This window comes from Argiope bruennichi, chromosome 4 (assembly GCF_947563725.1).
Source record: "Argiope bruennichi chromosome 4, qqArgBrue1.1, whole genome shotgun sequence".
Classification (NCBI taxonomy): domain Eukaryota; kingdom Metazoa; phylum Arthropoda; class Arachnida; order Araneae; family Araneidae; genus Argiope; species Argiope bruennichi.
Genome location: NC_079154.1, coordinates 65,472,955 through 65,489,691, shown reverse-complemented (window position 1 = coordinate 65,489,691; position 16,737 = coordinate 65,472,955). Strand labels below are relative to the sequence as shown.

The window sequence follows — 16,737 nt, the reverse complement described above, 5'->3', positions numbered from 1 at the left end:
CAAACATCTTGGGAGTTTTAATCTGTTGTATATTGTACACAAAATGCAAAAATTATACATACTGAACAATGACAAACCTACAAAGTCATATTAGTTTTGATTTTAAGCAGCTTCCAAAACCAAATACTGATAATAAATAGCAAAGCAGAAAGGAAGACAATATACTAAAAATTTGAAAATGCAACTTTTTAAGTGTAAGCAGCAGAAATTTTAAGAGTAATTGGAATGATATATTTCACAAGACTTCATGTTCAAATGATACAAGAATTAAAAAATTTGGCCAAGTATAATGAATACAGAAGGACATAGTTCCACAAGTACTATAATACATTGCTATATAATCTCTTAGTCGATTTTGATAAAACATCAAATAATTTTTAAAAAATAAATGACTTTTGCAGGGCTTGCTATTTTATTTAAAAAATGTTGAGATTTTGATAATAAGATGTGCCATCTAATTAGAAATGAAGTTTATTTACTAAGGGGTTGAGATTACTAAAGATATTTACTATCCCTTTTCATAAACACAATCACAGTTTATCTGTAGACAGATACATCCAAGCAATTTATTTACAAAATGAATACAAATTTTAAAAGAATGATCATGAAATGAACACATAAATATTCAACAAATGTTTTTTTTTATTATTCTTCTTTTAAAACTGTAACCAGTTTCTTTTCCAGCAAATGTTCTGTAATCCTTAAAAAGATAAGAATTAATGTTAATAATGCATCATCATAACAATTTTTCTCACAGTTCAAAAAACGTTTTTTCATTATAGCATCAAAAAAAAAGAAGAAGAAAAATCTATGAAAGTTTAACTGATAACAGTAAAAAAAAAATTATTTGTAGAATATTGGTCTTTTTTTAAATAAAAATAGAATTATAATTAGCCATTATAATTATATCCTACTAATAGACATAATGCAACTTTTATTACACTTGATAAATGTTATTAAAAATGTTTTGGAAGAATCATAAATACATAACTTGAGGCATGATTTAGGGTGTCCACAAAGTTTCTAACACTTCAAAAGTTACTAAAACATCAATTAATAAGATTGTTTATTAAATCTGTCCCATATATACTTGTTATTGAAGCTTGAATTGGCATTGCATCTGTGTATTTAAGGCAGGGATGAAAGAGATTGTTGAATTAACTTAAAAAATTGCTCTTCTAAAAAATGCAATGTGTATTGTGATTTATTGAACTATTTAGTAGATAAACAATTGGTGTTGGTGAATAAGTAGATTCAGCATATGGTTGATCCCCCATTTCTGTCAATATATGCATGCCACAAGAAATTTATGCAGTTAGGGTTATTACTGGATAAAGAAAGGTCTTACAAAGATTACTATAAGAAAACAATGTAATAATTTTTTGCTCTTTCTTCTACAAAATTCATAAATACTATTGCCACATGCATAAGCTCTAGAAAAATTTGCAAATGTATGCTTACAGGTATCCACATTAAATTATAAACAAAACAAAAGTTAACATGCTCTCCTGGAATTCTTTTGTGGATTTATGGTAAATCTCTACCAGTAATGAAAAAAAATAAGTGTGTATGTTATTTGAGTTTTAGCATTCTACAGAATACATTATTACACATAGAGTTACTAAATTTGATACATATGCACATAATACATGTGAGAATGTGGAACTTCAACTGAATTTCTTCCTTTTGAAATTTTAACTGAAAATTAAATAATTTTTTGCATTTTCCCCCCAAAACTGCAAAAAATACAGCACAAACCTTAGATTTACACTATCTTAAAATTCAATAAATGTCCTTTTAATAACACTAACTTAACTATTGTGAAAATCTTATCTAAATTGTAGCAATTTTATTACTTTCTTTTACACGATTCTTAAAAAAAAAGATATTATTGTTGCACGAAAATCCAAATCATTTTCATTACGTCATCAAATATCAGATCGTAATTTTCTTCCATAATTAAAAGCCGAGGGAAGAAAAAAGATTCTTTTTAATATCTGTATAGCTTAAATGAGGAATAAGAAAATAAAATTAAATTACTGCAAAAAAATAAAAGATCAATGAACCAAAAAACTGTTTTTAAAAAGCTCTATGATTTCAAGGAACTTGATTCTATTGAGGTAAATCGTAGAGTTCAGGTCACATTCATTATATAAACAAAATGGTATAAGACTTTAAAAAAATAGCATGGATATAAAATCTGCCATAATTTGATGCTTAAAAATATTTTCTTGAAGAAATCTAAATCATTAAGTTATGCATAAGAAATTTAATTCAATATTCCTAGCAAATCAGCTAGTCACTAAAGACAATTACTATATCATAAATCATACAAAAATACAGAGAGCATTAATGACCTGAGAAAAAGCCGATGTGTCATTGTACAATCATATAATATGACAAAATATGGCAATATTATATAAATAACAGTGAATATGCAGATGATATACATTAATCAAGCTAAATAGACTCCAATATCCATTCCTGAATTTATAATAATTATTACACATGTTTCAATTCATTTGTTGTTTACAGTAGCCTTATAATTCTTCAAGAATTTATAAGATTTTTGCACACACTCTATACTTAAATTCAAGTATATAAAAACAAAAACCAACTGAATTAATCTTTAAATACAAAAATAAAGACAATTAATTGTTTGTTAGGCATATTCTTAGAAATAGCAATTTTAAAACTGGTTCCTGGTAATTTTAAAACTAATAAACAGCAACTCGTAATTTTAAAATTAAATTTCTCAATCGTAACAACTGCTGAAAAAATTATAAGATTCATGCCAACAAATGAAATTTTGGGTCATATCTATTAAATAAGATATTGTGATTGACATTTGCAAGCTGGTTGTAAGATGAATAGGTAGGAATAAGGGCAGGGGACTTCAGTAAAGCATTACTGAGAAAAATTATTGCTGAATCATGTGGCATCATATTACTATGCAATTAAAATAAATGGATCAGTTATTCTGGTAATACTCAAATGTAAGTAATACTCACTCAGGTATATTGACAAACTTTTCTTCTCCTTCTGACGTTACAGATGCTTTTAGAGGTATCCCATTTCCAGAGACTCCAAAAGTGTTCAGTTCTTGGATGACATTGAGTAATGAATTCGGATTAATGGTAAAGCCTTTACAGAAAAAAAGAAATGAATGAACACAAGACCAACATTTTTGAAACAATATTTAAGTTAACTGGAAAAAAATCATACATTAAATCAAAAGGACTATTTTAAATTATTTGTTGTAGCCAAATAGCTGCTGAAATGTATATGAAGGCTTATTACGTATAGTATGAAGTCACAAAACTTTTTGTCTTTACTGAATTTCAGTAAAAATAACCAAGTGGCCATTGAAATTCTATGTTTTATTGATCAAAGGAACCATAATTTATTGTAAGAATTTGTACTTAATAGTATAACTGTGTTTTAGAAATTATATTTTAAAAAATTAAGATACAACAAGAAAATTATAATTAATTCAATTTCAATTTGGGATGCTAATAATAAAGTCTTGTAATCAGTCTGCAATGTTGAAATTCTTAAATATGAAGACAATTCTTAATTTTTACTCTATTTGTAATGATATTCATAATATGCATTGTTCTTTAAGATAATAACCAATTTAAACATTTCAAATATAACAAATTAATTTCCTATATGCTTACTAAGTTTTTTAAAATGAATTATTCAACAATTAACATCTAAAAATTCTTCATGTTTAATCAAGTTTTAAAAAGTAATTAAATATGAAAATTAAGTTTAAAATGCATAACTTTTTTTTTTTTGTAAATTTTCAAATTAAATAATTTATGGTTTTTTTTAAAAAAAAAATATTTAAAGCTACAAAAATAGCATTAAGACATCAAAACATATAAATTACCTGTTATTGAACACAAATGAGTTTGTATTGGTAATGACATGAAATCCTTCTCCATTTTCCTTATAGAATCTATAGAAACTCTTTCAGCATTTCCATAATCAACAAATATGACATCATAGAAGGGATGAAATTGATTATCTACAATTACAGCTCTGTACCACTGTTTGTCTTCTATTTTAAAAATAATAATCCATCAAGAAAACATAATAATTTTAACACACACACAAAAAAAACTGGAAATAAAAATTAGACTTTAAAATGATTTACAAATTAAATTTTAATATGATTAGTAAGTTGAGATTTCAATATTTTGTATGTTTGTTTTGTACACAAAATGTATTTTAATATGCATTTATTATTCTTTCTTTAGTAATCAATCGATAATATTATTAGACTTTGTTAAATCTTCACTCAAAAACCATTTTTTTTTTTTTTTTACTTAAGCAGAATGACGATCTAAGCACCGTGAGAATTTTTAATAAACATTAAAACATTTTTATGAATTGTTGTAGAAAATAAGATTTTCTGAAATCCATACATGCAAATGAATAAGTGGAAAATTAAAATAATCCAACAGCATTGACTGATGAAGGTGCTGAATACTGAAAATAATTTTCTTTTCTAATATATTTAAAGGCTTTAAATTTTTTGGCTGTTGTACCTTAAATGGATATGTCAAATTTTCTCCAGAGCTTGATTGTTTTTGTCTTCTTGGATAGGATTTGGTCCATTTTCACATCCTATCCTCAACTTGAACTTTTTTTAATCGAGATATCAAAGCTTACACAGTTGCTTGCAAGCAGACTGCAATATTGTTATCAATGTTGACAAACACGTTAATGTCATTGATGCCATAAACATTTTCGTTTGCAGGAAATTCTCTAATCTTTCAATTGATGATGATTTTGATAGGGATTTCTACTGGTTATGCATCTGCTATGAATCTTGTAAGTTGGAAAAATAAACAATTTGTGATAAAACAGAATTCCAACTTTTGTGTGCATAGTTAATTGCATTTAAAACTTTTTTTTTTTTTACTTTTCTTTATTACCCAAGATTTTTTTTATAACAGTTTTACAAACAGCTTCCTCCCCCCACCCTCATTTAAAATTACAAATTTTTCCTTGCTCTAAAAAGATGAAGAAGTGCAGTTAGTTACATTTGGAAAAAGAAAAACGATTTCTATCACTTTTAAAATTTTAGGTTGTATGTGGGTGATACAGTTATCGACAGTGATGGCAACATTTCTTTTTTGAAAGTGAAAACTATGAATCTAGTTTACAAATATATCATTCCCTAATCATTGTAGTCATCTATGCATTTGAATTTGCTTCATATTCAATTTCCACTCATATTGGCTCCAAGCACATATCTGACATTGCTTGATTGCTTTCCCCAAATGTTTCCAAACTTTTACCCTTAAACGACAGAATTTTATCAAACAAAAGATAATAAAATAAGCCAGTTTCAATAAGATCAAAAGCATTTGAAATATCAAACAGATAAAATGTCCTTGAGAACACTATTTTTTCCAGTTTTTGTAGTTTTCACCATCAAAAGCTACTTCTTTCTCTGAAAATTGTTCTAAATGAAAGGCAATATTTCTCTTTGAAACGTTCCATTCAATTATAATGGCTGCCAAAATCTTTTATTCAAATCCCCAGCAATTTCTATACTGTTTCTTTAAGAATCACAGGAGAAATCAGCATCATTTGAGCTCTGGAAAATTTTAGCCATCAAAATAAAGTCTCCTTGATCTTGTCAAACATCAAGACTTGATTTTCTCATTCTCTTTCATGTGGCTTTGCATTCAAGCTTCTTTAATGACTTGTTTTGATGAAAGAATATTGTTAATGTAGTCCTAAGAATATGTTGTTCTTTGGCAAAAGGCTGTTTTCAAAAAATTTGATTTTTAAAAAAGTGAAATTAAGACTTTTTTCCCTTTTAAAAGATAAAGTAAATTTTCATTTCCCTGATATATTAAATATGTAATTAAACCAGCAAACCGCAAGAGAAAAAATAGCCCTTCTCGCAAGATTTATGCACTATAAAATGAAGGCTCACTCAGGAACAGAGAAGAAAAAATCTATAATCAACAGAATCACAGCAAGAAATGTGCTTTGAATAATTAGCTGCAAGACGTTTGGTACAAGTGCATAGAGAAATCCCAAGAACCCATGTAGCATATTTTTGCCAAAATAAAAAATAAGATTTTTTTAAAAATATTCTAATTCTTTTTTGTACTAGATACAGGAACTTTCATTTAGATATATTTATATTATTTTTCATTTATATCATATTCAATTCACTTATCTTAAAACAAAAAAGTAGAGATTCCTGAAGTCATACTGGTCCAAACTTTGCTTCTATATACTAAATACAAACAGAATAGAAATCTACTGCTTGCTGAGATTAGTTCTTTAAAAGTAAAAAGTAAAGAAGAATGATGTTAAGAATTTCCCTTCTCCTACTTGCAATTAAGTGTTCATTTGTGTCCTGGAGCCGGGGGGTGGGGGGAGTCTTGTATAGCAATGTTTCTAACATATAAAATCTTCTGACTGTAAAGTATCATTCACAAATTCATAATAACACTTTATATCTTCACTAAAAATTTCATTTTTCACTATAGTATATGTTGATAACCTGCGATTTACGATTTACCAAAAGATAAATTTCATACAGAAACAAGACTTTATGCTGATATGATTTTCAAATCATTGCTTAAAATTATTGTTGTTGTTGTTTTAGTATAGTAATCTAGATAACTCACATTCTAAATAATGTATTATGTTTATTACAATTTAAAACAATTTTGAATTTATTCCCTTAATTCATTTCCAGAACAAAATCATATTTATTAATATATAAAAAGGGAAAAAGTTATAGAATTAAAAGCTTATTAAGATATATATAGGTACATAAAGAAAAACAATGTTATTACCAGAATAAATAAATACCAAATTATACTAAAACTTTCAGAATTCCAAAATGACAGAATAGCTCAAGAAATTATTCCGCCATCTATAAGTAAATATTATTTCAAAACAAATAATATCTACTTGATTTTTCTTTTCACTAATTGATGTTTACTATTTAAAAATATTGTAGATATACTACTACTAAAAGCAACAAAATCGAAATCTCTCATTTTGTTTTCACATGTCTTTTTCAAATTCGCAATTACTCGCAACACAAAATATAAATTCTATGACATTAGGCTTAAGATATAGAGAAATGATAGTACAAAATCATTGATTGTCCGCATGCTTGGTGCTAAATGCTCTTGTCAGCAATTTTTCCTGGCTCTCCGACTTCCTGGTTCTATCGCCACCCTAACTATTTATTTTTATCTTATTTTGGAAATTAGTTTTAACTTGAGTGTTTATAAGCATTGTGCATAGAAAAGATTCTTGTGTAAGAAAACAAAGGATAGCAAGAATGAAAAGTACACTATAGAGGGAAAATCAAAAAAACAATATATCAAACTGAACATGAAATAATGATAACATGATAGCAGTATTCTAGACAGTCTCATCTTCCAATTAATAATACTTACCATCATATTTTGCTAACACTAATTCATCCCATTCTGGTAAAGAGTGTCTATTAAAGGTAGAAATTTCAAGATTTTCACAGTACTCTGTTATTTCTCCTGCTAATTCAAGATTTGCTTTAATAGCTGAAAAATGAATCAGAAATAAATATATAAGTCTATAAAAGATAAGGTAAAAAAGCTAAAATTATAATTAAACTTCTTCTAAATTACTCATATGTTATACAAAAAATACAGTTGGCATTTGATGGAAAGTGCAAAATAACTCTTTCCTACTCTTCAATAACAACAAAATCTTATCTACATTAAATAAATTTTGACACTATATAAAACAGGGAAGTGATTGATGAAAAAGTAAAAAAAGAGGAAATCCAAAAAACCACCAAAATATGTGCAAAGGAAATGCATGAAAAAATTATTAATCAAATAATAAAGGTACAGAATAATTTTTTTTTAAATTAATAGCCTAATTGATTTTTTTATATTTTCAAAATATTTATAAAAGTATGAAATCAATAGCATATAATTTTCTCAAAGACACTTAAAAAAGTATGGTACCCAAGACAAATTTAAATGTATATAGGATAACAAATAAGTGGAAAGAAGTGCTTTATTGCAAACGTACCTCACTGTCATATTTTAGCAAACCTTCTCATTTTTTTTTTTTTTTTTTTTTTTTAAAGATGAATGTTTTTCTGCAATTTGGCAACTTTAGCAGGTATTTTCTTTGCAACTTTCTTTGAAAATAGCTTTTTCCTTAAATTTGATTGTCTGTCAAAAGTGTTTCTGTTTATTTTTGTTTTGTTTGTTTGCTTGTTTCTTTGTTAATAATTTTTACTTTGTAGATCCTTGCTGTTAACTGTATGTTTTACAGAAATTTCTATACATATTATCTTTAAGATGGTTCTTTTTCATATTATTAAACTGAATAAAAAAAAAAGCAAAAAACACAAAAGTGGGGGGAGCAGTGGTTAAGTGGAAGCATCACATCCCTGAGAAAATAAAACAGAAAATTAATATTAATAAATGCTTCTGAATGAATAATTTCATGATTTCAGAGAGCATCTCAATTCATTAACACCCGCATTTAAGAAGACTGAATTAGTAAATTTATATAAAGCAAAGAAATTATATTTCCACCATGAAGCAAAGAGATCAAAAGCAGACTATAAATGCAAAAGCTGATTATTAAAAGCAAAAAAATTATATTTCCACCATAAAGCAAAGAGGTCAAAAGTAGACTACAAATGCAAATTATCATCTAATGAAGATTTAAATATAAAAATTTGGAAATTACCATGCAGAATGAGATAGCACCACAATTTGGAAAGAAAATATCTACCTTCATCAATCATTAATTTTAATTACAAAGAAATTTAAATTTAAAATGCTTAATTAATGATATTATCACATTAGTCTTCAGAAGGAAAAAAGAAATTTTTTAACTGTTTTGTATATATCTTACAAAAAAACACATCGTAAAATCTTAGCCTATATTTTTAATTTTATTTTTATAAAATTTTATATTAGATTTTTATTGTGCCATTTTGCATGACAAATAAGTTAATTAACACATTGCATATGGCACTCTGCAAGCTCCCAGGGTCCGTACATTTTTTAATACTCTAGAAGCTCGCTTGGCAAGCAATTGGATATGTGTATACACATTTTAAATTTGTATTTGGTTGATTATGCATTGATTTAGCTGGAAAAAACATGAAGACAAGATATCTTGTAACCAGGCCACAACATCGACCTGCTAAAAATGAGAAATCTCATCACCCCTATCAAATGTGTTAAGATACTACAGTACTATCAGAAAAATTTTATAGACATAAATATTATGACAGGTAAATTAACTGATCAGAAAATATTTACAATATAATAGATTGGTCATTTTTTTTTCATTTTTATTCCTATTTTATATTATTTTTATATTCTATAATATAAATTCCTGGGGATTCTTGTAATAAGTTATTTCTTATTATCAGATTTTATAAAAGATTACCAATAAAAAATTTTAAAAATAAATTAAAACACAGTTTTAAGCAATGGGGCATGTACTTAATTAGAAAGCAACATAACTAAACTTACCATCAGGATTGAAAGGGGCACAGAATAAAAGGCATTCTTCATTCACAGAATAAATAATAATGTCTTGTTCTCCATCAGGAAACTGCACATAATCAGTAGTGCTGTAGAAGTATTTGTCTTCAGGATTTGTGTTAGTAGATATGTATAATTCTTTTACTGAAGAAATTTCACTATCAGAAGGATTATGGCACATTTCTGTGACTTCAGAGTTTGTATTATTATCAATCTAAAAAGAAAAATGAATTATGATACCTCTATGAATTAAAGCAAAGCATACAAAATCTGTCATTTTTATGTTAGTTTGAGAAAAATAGTCACTGAGCAACAATTTTGATGCAGAATATCATTTTTTTTGTTAGTGAACTCCCCCTGCTCTAATTTGTGTAAGTTTACCACATATGGCAAACATTACATTCAGAAGTTGACTAGAACTTCACAGAATTCAGTCAATTCAGAATTCACAGAAATCATAATTTTTGTGAATTGAAATAATGGAAATTTTTACAGAATTTCGTTTAAGTCAAGATTATGAAAGAGTATTCAGAAATTTAATTTTATTATAAAAATATATAGAATAGTATTTTGTTTTTTCCTTTTTAGTTTATAAAAATATATAGAAAGGTATTTTTTTTTTTCCTTTTTAGTTATACAGGATTTATCTATCTTTTATGATGCAAGAAATATATGTAAATGCTTATTAATGCATTACTTGTGTTTATGTACATGTTTAAATGTCATTATTAAGAAATTTTATTAAAAAAATCCAATCAAACAAAAAAACTAATTTATCATTTTGACAACAATTTTTCATATTTCATCTTATTAAATCCAAAAATGCTGTTTTTATAAGAATATTGTTGGAATAAAATTAGTCTCAAATTCTGGTCTAACTGAGGCAAGAAATCAAAAATGCATATATGTATACACTGTGCCATACTGCTCTAAAACGGCTTATACAATATAAAATTCAATAAATTAATAATTACACACTAAAAAGGTTCGAGTTGTTGTAATTCTGCAGTGCTTATACACAAATTGTCGTAGTTAATAAAAAAATATTTTAGTTTTAAATCAATACAAGAAATTGTTAATTTTAAATAAACAAATAGTACATACTGCTTAGAATCAAGAGCTGTACAATAAAATGGCAAAACAACCATTAATAAATTCAATTCTAAAATATTCATTTTTTTTCATTTAAAAAATTATTAAACCTTAAAGTCAGTGAGGAAATTAAAAACCTTCAAGAAATTATTTATTAAAGATCATTACCAATACAAGATAACAGCATAAATCAGAAATAAAAACTTCTTTCAGTTTATCTATGAATTTAACTAAAATAAATTCAAATTATATCAGACTTTAATTTCACTAATACAAAATTCACGTAATTTGAGGGAGATGAAAACAAATTTACAATTCAAATTTTTCTAGAAAAATACGTTTTGTATATTTTGAAATAAAAATCTGAAGACATAAACTTTAAAAAAAAAAAAAGGAGGGGGGGGGGGGTTCCCCCTCAATTTTCATTTTCTAAGCTTTTGAGACCTAAAGCTTTTCAACTTCATAATTGTTTTAAAATTATATTAACTATTATGAAAATGAATATAAACTATTATGAGAATTTTTCCTACTTTTGAATATCTATATACGAGGGGAAGGAAAATTGCTTTATTAACAATAGACACAAGATACAAATGGTAATTAAGAGACATATGTGGCGGTCATTTCTCTAGATAATCAACAAACCTGTTGAGACATTTATTACACCACTGGACCAATTTGTTTAACCCATCTTGGTAATAATCAGGTCCTGGCTACTGAGCCAGTTCTCTGCACCTTTTTGAACATCACCTTCTGATATGAACCTTGTTTCGGATAAGTATTTCTTCAATGCCAGGAAAAGGAAATATACACTGGGAGCAATATTGGGGCTGTATGGGGATGGCTCCAGACCTCCCACCTAAATGTTTCCAACAATTTCTCTGCCTGCTTCAAAAGAACAACGCCATTTCGCCACCTGTTGTCTACTCATTGCTTCGCCCCCATAAACTTCAACGGTTTGTCAATGAATGTCCAATGGGGACAGATCCTTGTCCCATAGAAATCGTATCACGGCTCGCACCTCTGTGCGAGACCACTTCTCTAGATGTCTTGCCATTACTATCGCTGTTTCAAGTCTCAGTATTAACACTATTTCCTCAAACGACTGGTCTAAGACAACTAGTGTCATGTGTCTCCACTCTGGATAACAATATTCCTATCCACAATTTTTACTTTCCAAATACTGCTGCTTGTAAACTTTTTTTTTTTTTTTTTTTTGGATCAGCCCTTGTGAAATAGGATCTTCATCAATAATTAAGGTGACATTAAAAGAAATGTAATTAATTTTGCTGCTTTTGCACATTTTCTCTAAAATTAACAGATTATGTAAATTAACAGATATGCAATAATGTCGAAACATCAAAACATGTATATTTTACACATATGAACATAAAGCATATTTATAATTTAACAATTTTATGTTGTATTGTAAATATTTGCAATTCATAAAAAATTAAGGGGAAAAAAATCAATTTTCAGCTTTTGGCTGCTATAAAACAAAATAAAAGGTCATTTTTACACGAAAACATTTTTTTTTTTTTTGAAGAATTCCTTTAGTAATTCTGAATTATTGAGACTGAAAATATGCATCTTCCTCTCTCCCGAAGATTATTGAAGATATGGGTAACCAAACTTCAAAGATTCAATCTCAACTTCTATAATATTGTTAAATTAAATTAATAAAAAAGTATTATAAATGCAGTAATATTTTTCTTTCTTTCTTTCCTTTTAGAATAATCCATTAGGAAAAAGTTAAGCCTATGTTAATTTTTTTTTTTTCTCTCTTTTTCAAAGCATGTTCAACTTACTGATGTAAAAAAAAAAAAAAAAAAAAAAAAAAAATCTAATTAAGAATTTAAAATTATTTACATCCATATATTTTAAATTAGATAAAGAATACAAATAATTGTAGTGGACATATTAAATAATACTGAATGAAACAAAATTGTATTTCGAATGCAACAATATACAACAAATTCTTCAAACTGAAAAAAATATATATTATTCTTGGTATTATAAGCAACAATTAAATCATAAATAATGGATTCTAAATATGAAATATAATTTTATAATTATCATCTAAGCATGAATTGATACCTAAAGAGATCTAAAGAACTTTTAAGAAATACAAAGAAAGCAATCTGACCAAGCACTTTTCTATATTAATAAAACAATAAAATACAATTAACTTACACTAGGAATATTCTCTGAAGGAGTATGAGAATCATCTTGAAGCATTAACTTCACCAACTGTACAGTACCTTCTGAACTCTCAGCTACAACAGAATACACCTTACCAAGCTCTACAGTTGATTTAGCACATTCGCTATCAATAATTCGCACAGGAATAGCAAAAGATGGATACATAGCTAATACACCAATAAATGATCGCAAATTTTCTCGTATCACAATTTCATCATTGCCATAATCAATAAATCTTATCCTCCATGTCTCAGAAGCCACCATTTCTTCAACACAACATCGATACCATGAACCATCTGCTTCACTTCTTGCACATAATAGTTCACCAATAACAGGATTATGAGATAAGGGATCTGATGAAGCATGCCTCCTTACTTCAGTTTGAACATCAACTACTAAAGGAGTATCATTTACTTCTTGCAAAAAGAAGATATCATCCTCTTGATGATAGAATATAACATTTCTAAGTTCATTTAATGGAAGTCTTTGCTGAGTAAGAGAAGCAAGCATATACCGCTTGAAATTATCAATGATTGGAAAAGCATTGTCAGCAGTTTTTTCAAATGTGTTTGCATTTTCCATAATCTTGTCGAAATTATTCTGTTTTATAGATGAAACTGGAACTTTGTTATCAGAAAGACAAAGTTTTACAACATGAACATTGTCATTAGATATGCCAGTATATTTTATAATATAAATTTCACCAGGTTTTAAAACTTTAACATCAACCAGTTCGTCAAATTTGACGGCTGTACATAATCCAGGAACAGAAGAATATTTGGGAGGAATGCAATAGATACTTGCAGATTCAACAACATCAAGATTGCCATAATCCACAAAGAAAACTTTAAATTTATTCTCACAAATTTGTTCTTTAATAACAGCTCTATAAAACTGACCATCATGTTTAACATTACAGAGCTCGCCAACTTTAGGATAACTAAGAAGTTTCTTCAAAAAGATGGGATCCTGCAGATCAATCGTCATTTCCTGCAGCTTCTCAGCATTAGAAACTCTTTGTACATAAAATACATCATCCTCCTGATAAACGGTTACAACTTCAACAGGCGATTCTGGAAGCATTTCACTTTCAATGAATGGAATTTGAATATCATCTTCTGGAATTGCAATATCAACAGTGAAAGTTTCATCAGATGAATCAATAACCCTAACAGGAAAATCAATTAACTCAATGTTGGAAACAGATGCTGCAATTTCTTGCAGTTTTTCAATGTTCCTGAATTTAACAGGAACACTTAACACAGGGAATGTACAGAGCAAAATAGGAAGGAATTTCATATTTTCTAATGAAATAACTTCATAGTTACCATAATCGATAAAACAAATTTCACAGGATTGCTTTTCTGCGAAGACTTTTTCTACAGATCCTCTGCACCAAATATCCTTATTATACTTAGCACATATTACATCACCAATCTCAGGCAAATCAGAAAGATCTTTGAATTCAGCAGCTTTCATTAATTTTGCTTCTAATGTGGTAAGGAGTTCTTTTGAGGATGTAAGCTGCACATAAAATGTTTTATCGTTCGCACTACATACAGAAACTTTAATCTCTTTATCAGTTGGAAGTAACTGTTTTTTTAAAGAATTCAATTTTGGTAAGACTGCCTTAGAGGGAAGTATTAATTCAACTAACTGCACATTATCATTCGAAAAACCAACTGTTTTAACTGAAAATACAGAATTCCAATCAAAGTCACTTTTGGCCTTTTCAATGTTCAGAATTTTAACAGGAACACAAAACACAGGGAAATCAAGAAGATCTTTAGAAAGGCATTGGATATTTTCAAATGTCACATCTTCACAATTGCCATAATCTATAAAGAATACTTTATATTTTAAGTCCTTTTCAGAAATGTTTTGTACTGATGCACGATACCAGCAACCATCACTACTTTTAGCACAAACTAAATCATCTTTAGCAGGAGCCTGTTGGAGAGGTTCCAACTTAGCTTCCGTTAATTTTTTAACCAAGGCATCAAAATCTGAAAAATGATTCTTTAAATGGCAAAAAAATATCTCTTTCTCACAAAATGAAATCTTTACTTCATTAACCCCTTCTTCTAGAGACAATTTTTTTAAATCATACAATTTGGGGTTTTCAGCGTTTTGTGGGATGCTCAAAAACTTCACTGATTGCACCCCATCTTTCTTACCAATCACTTCCACTGAAAAAATTGTTTCTGGGTTAAATTTTGGCTTCGAATTCTGAGCAGCAATTGGAACACAGTACACTGGATGAGAAAATAAATCACCCGGCAGTTCTTTTAAATTGTTGATTGAAACATTTTCATCATTACCAAAATCAATATAATTAACTAGAATTGATTTGGAGGATATTTCTTTAACCAGTCCTCTGTACCAGCACCCATCACTAGAAAGACAGCAGTACACATTGCCAATTTCAGGTTTTGAAACATCTGTTTTGACCAGAGATTCTATCTTTGTTTGCAAAGATAAAAGATTTTGTAAATCCTTTAGCTGTTGAACATAAATCTTATCAACTTCATGATACGAAATCACTATATCGGAAATACCTGCAGGCAATTCTTGAAATTGTAGCAAGGTCTTTGAATGATTTTTCCTTCCCACTATTTCAGTCAAAGGTATTCCTTTCAAATAAAGCATTACTTCTGTAGGTGTTTGCTGTTTAGAATTCTTCAAGACCTTCATAGACCATTTTTCTTTCATGAATTTATCAAGTAATTCTTTATTCATGTCTTCATTTTTTATTTTATAGAGAGAAACACAAAATGAGAGTTTAGGAACAGCAAATTTCTGAGGTAATTGCTTAATATTATTGATAGAAACCTCAGCTTCATTACCATAATCAATGAAAAACACTTTACATTTGTCTTTACTCTTCCCAGTCACCTGTGCTCGATACCAAAGTGAATCACTTTCAAATTTACAACACACTATTTCATTCACAATTGGTGAATATGGAGAGCATGGATCAGAATTGCAATATTTATTTATATTTAAGGATAACTTCTCAATAGCATCTTCATCCTCAATTAACTGGACATAAATTTCGGAAACATCTTTCATCCAAACTATATTTACTTCATACATTGAAGCTTCATTTAATGCTTTATCAGATATCAGATCCTTCGTAATTACTGATTTTGGGGGGATTTCAGCTTTTGATGGAAGTTTTTTTGGAGGCAGAGAGATTTTTTGCCTTGGAGACTGAGAGCATCTGATATTGCTTTTTGGTCCTAGTGATTTAGAGGAGTTTGAAGATGATGTGCTTGAAGCTGAATTTGTTAATGGTGCAATTGTAGTTCCATGATACCATGGATAGCAACAAATAACTACTGGTCCATTTTTGTAACTGAATGATAGTTCAGCAGACATACTGTTAACAGTTTTCACAGTAACTAAGCGTGTTGCTTCAAAAACACGTTTCATATCATCAATAGACCACATGGTTGGTTTTTTGCAACAAATAACATATGACTTTTTCTGTAAAAGCATTGGGCTTATAGATTGCAACTTGGTAATCCTTTCTGTATTTCCATAATCAATGTAACGAACAAGAAAGCAATTACGAAGCCTCTTTAAAACGATACAACGATAGAACTGATTCAAACTAGGTGAAAACCCAACAGCAATATCTCCTTCTTCACAGCTGTAAATAGAAAATAAATTTTAAATAGTATTCAAGAAATATCTTAATAATGTAGAATTAATCAAAAATTTAGTTATTATCTCCTATAACAGCTCTATTATATACAGCATGAAGAAGTGAGCAATTTTTTTTTAGTAGAAATAAAAATATACATTAAAAACAAAGAAAAATCGATAAAAGTAAAACAGAATCTTTAAAAAAAGCATTTTCATACAAAATACAGAGCTATATGAT

At 28.0% G+C, this 16,737-nt stretch overlaps 1 protein-coding gene across 4 annotated transcripts in view; it reads right to left on the bottom strand.

The window, feature by feature from the left end:
- Positions 1 to 556: 556 nt before the first annotated feature.
- Positions 557 to 16,737, bottom strand: part of LOC129965854 (uncharacterized) — a 53,403-nt gene continuing 37,222 nt past the window's right edge. For all 4 annotated transcript variants that reach the window (XM_056080090.1, XM_056080094.1, XM_056080093.1 and 1 more), the window contains 6 exons: positions 12,840 to 16,503; positions 9,543 to 9,768; positions 7,452 to 7,574; positions 3,896 to 4,066; positions 3,012 to 3,144; positions 557 to 700 (listed from right to left, as the gene is read on the bottom strand). In XM_056080090.1, coding sequence (XP_055936065.1) covers positions 646 to 700; positions 3,012 to 3,144; positions 3,896 to 4,066; positions 7,452 to 7,574; positions 9,543 to 9,768; positions 12,840 to 16,503 — 4,372 coding nt within the window. In that variant the 3' untranslated portion in view covers positions 557 to 645. The remainder of the gene's footprint in view (positions 701 to 3,011; positions 3,145 to 3,895; positions 4,067 to 7,451; positions 7,575 to 9,542; positions 9,769 to 12,839; positions 16,504 to 16,737) is intronic.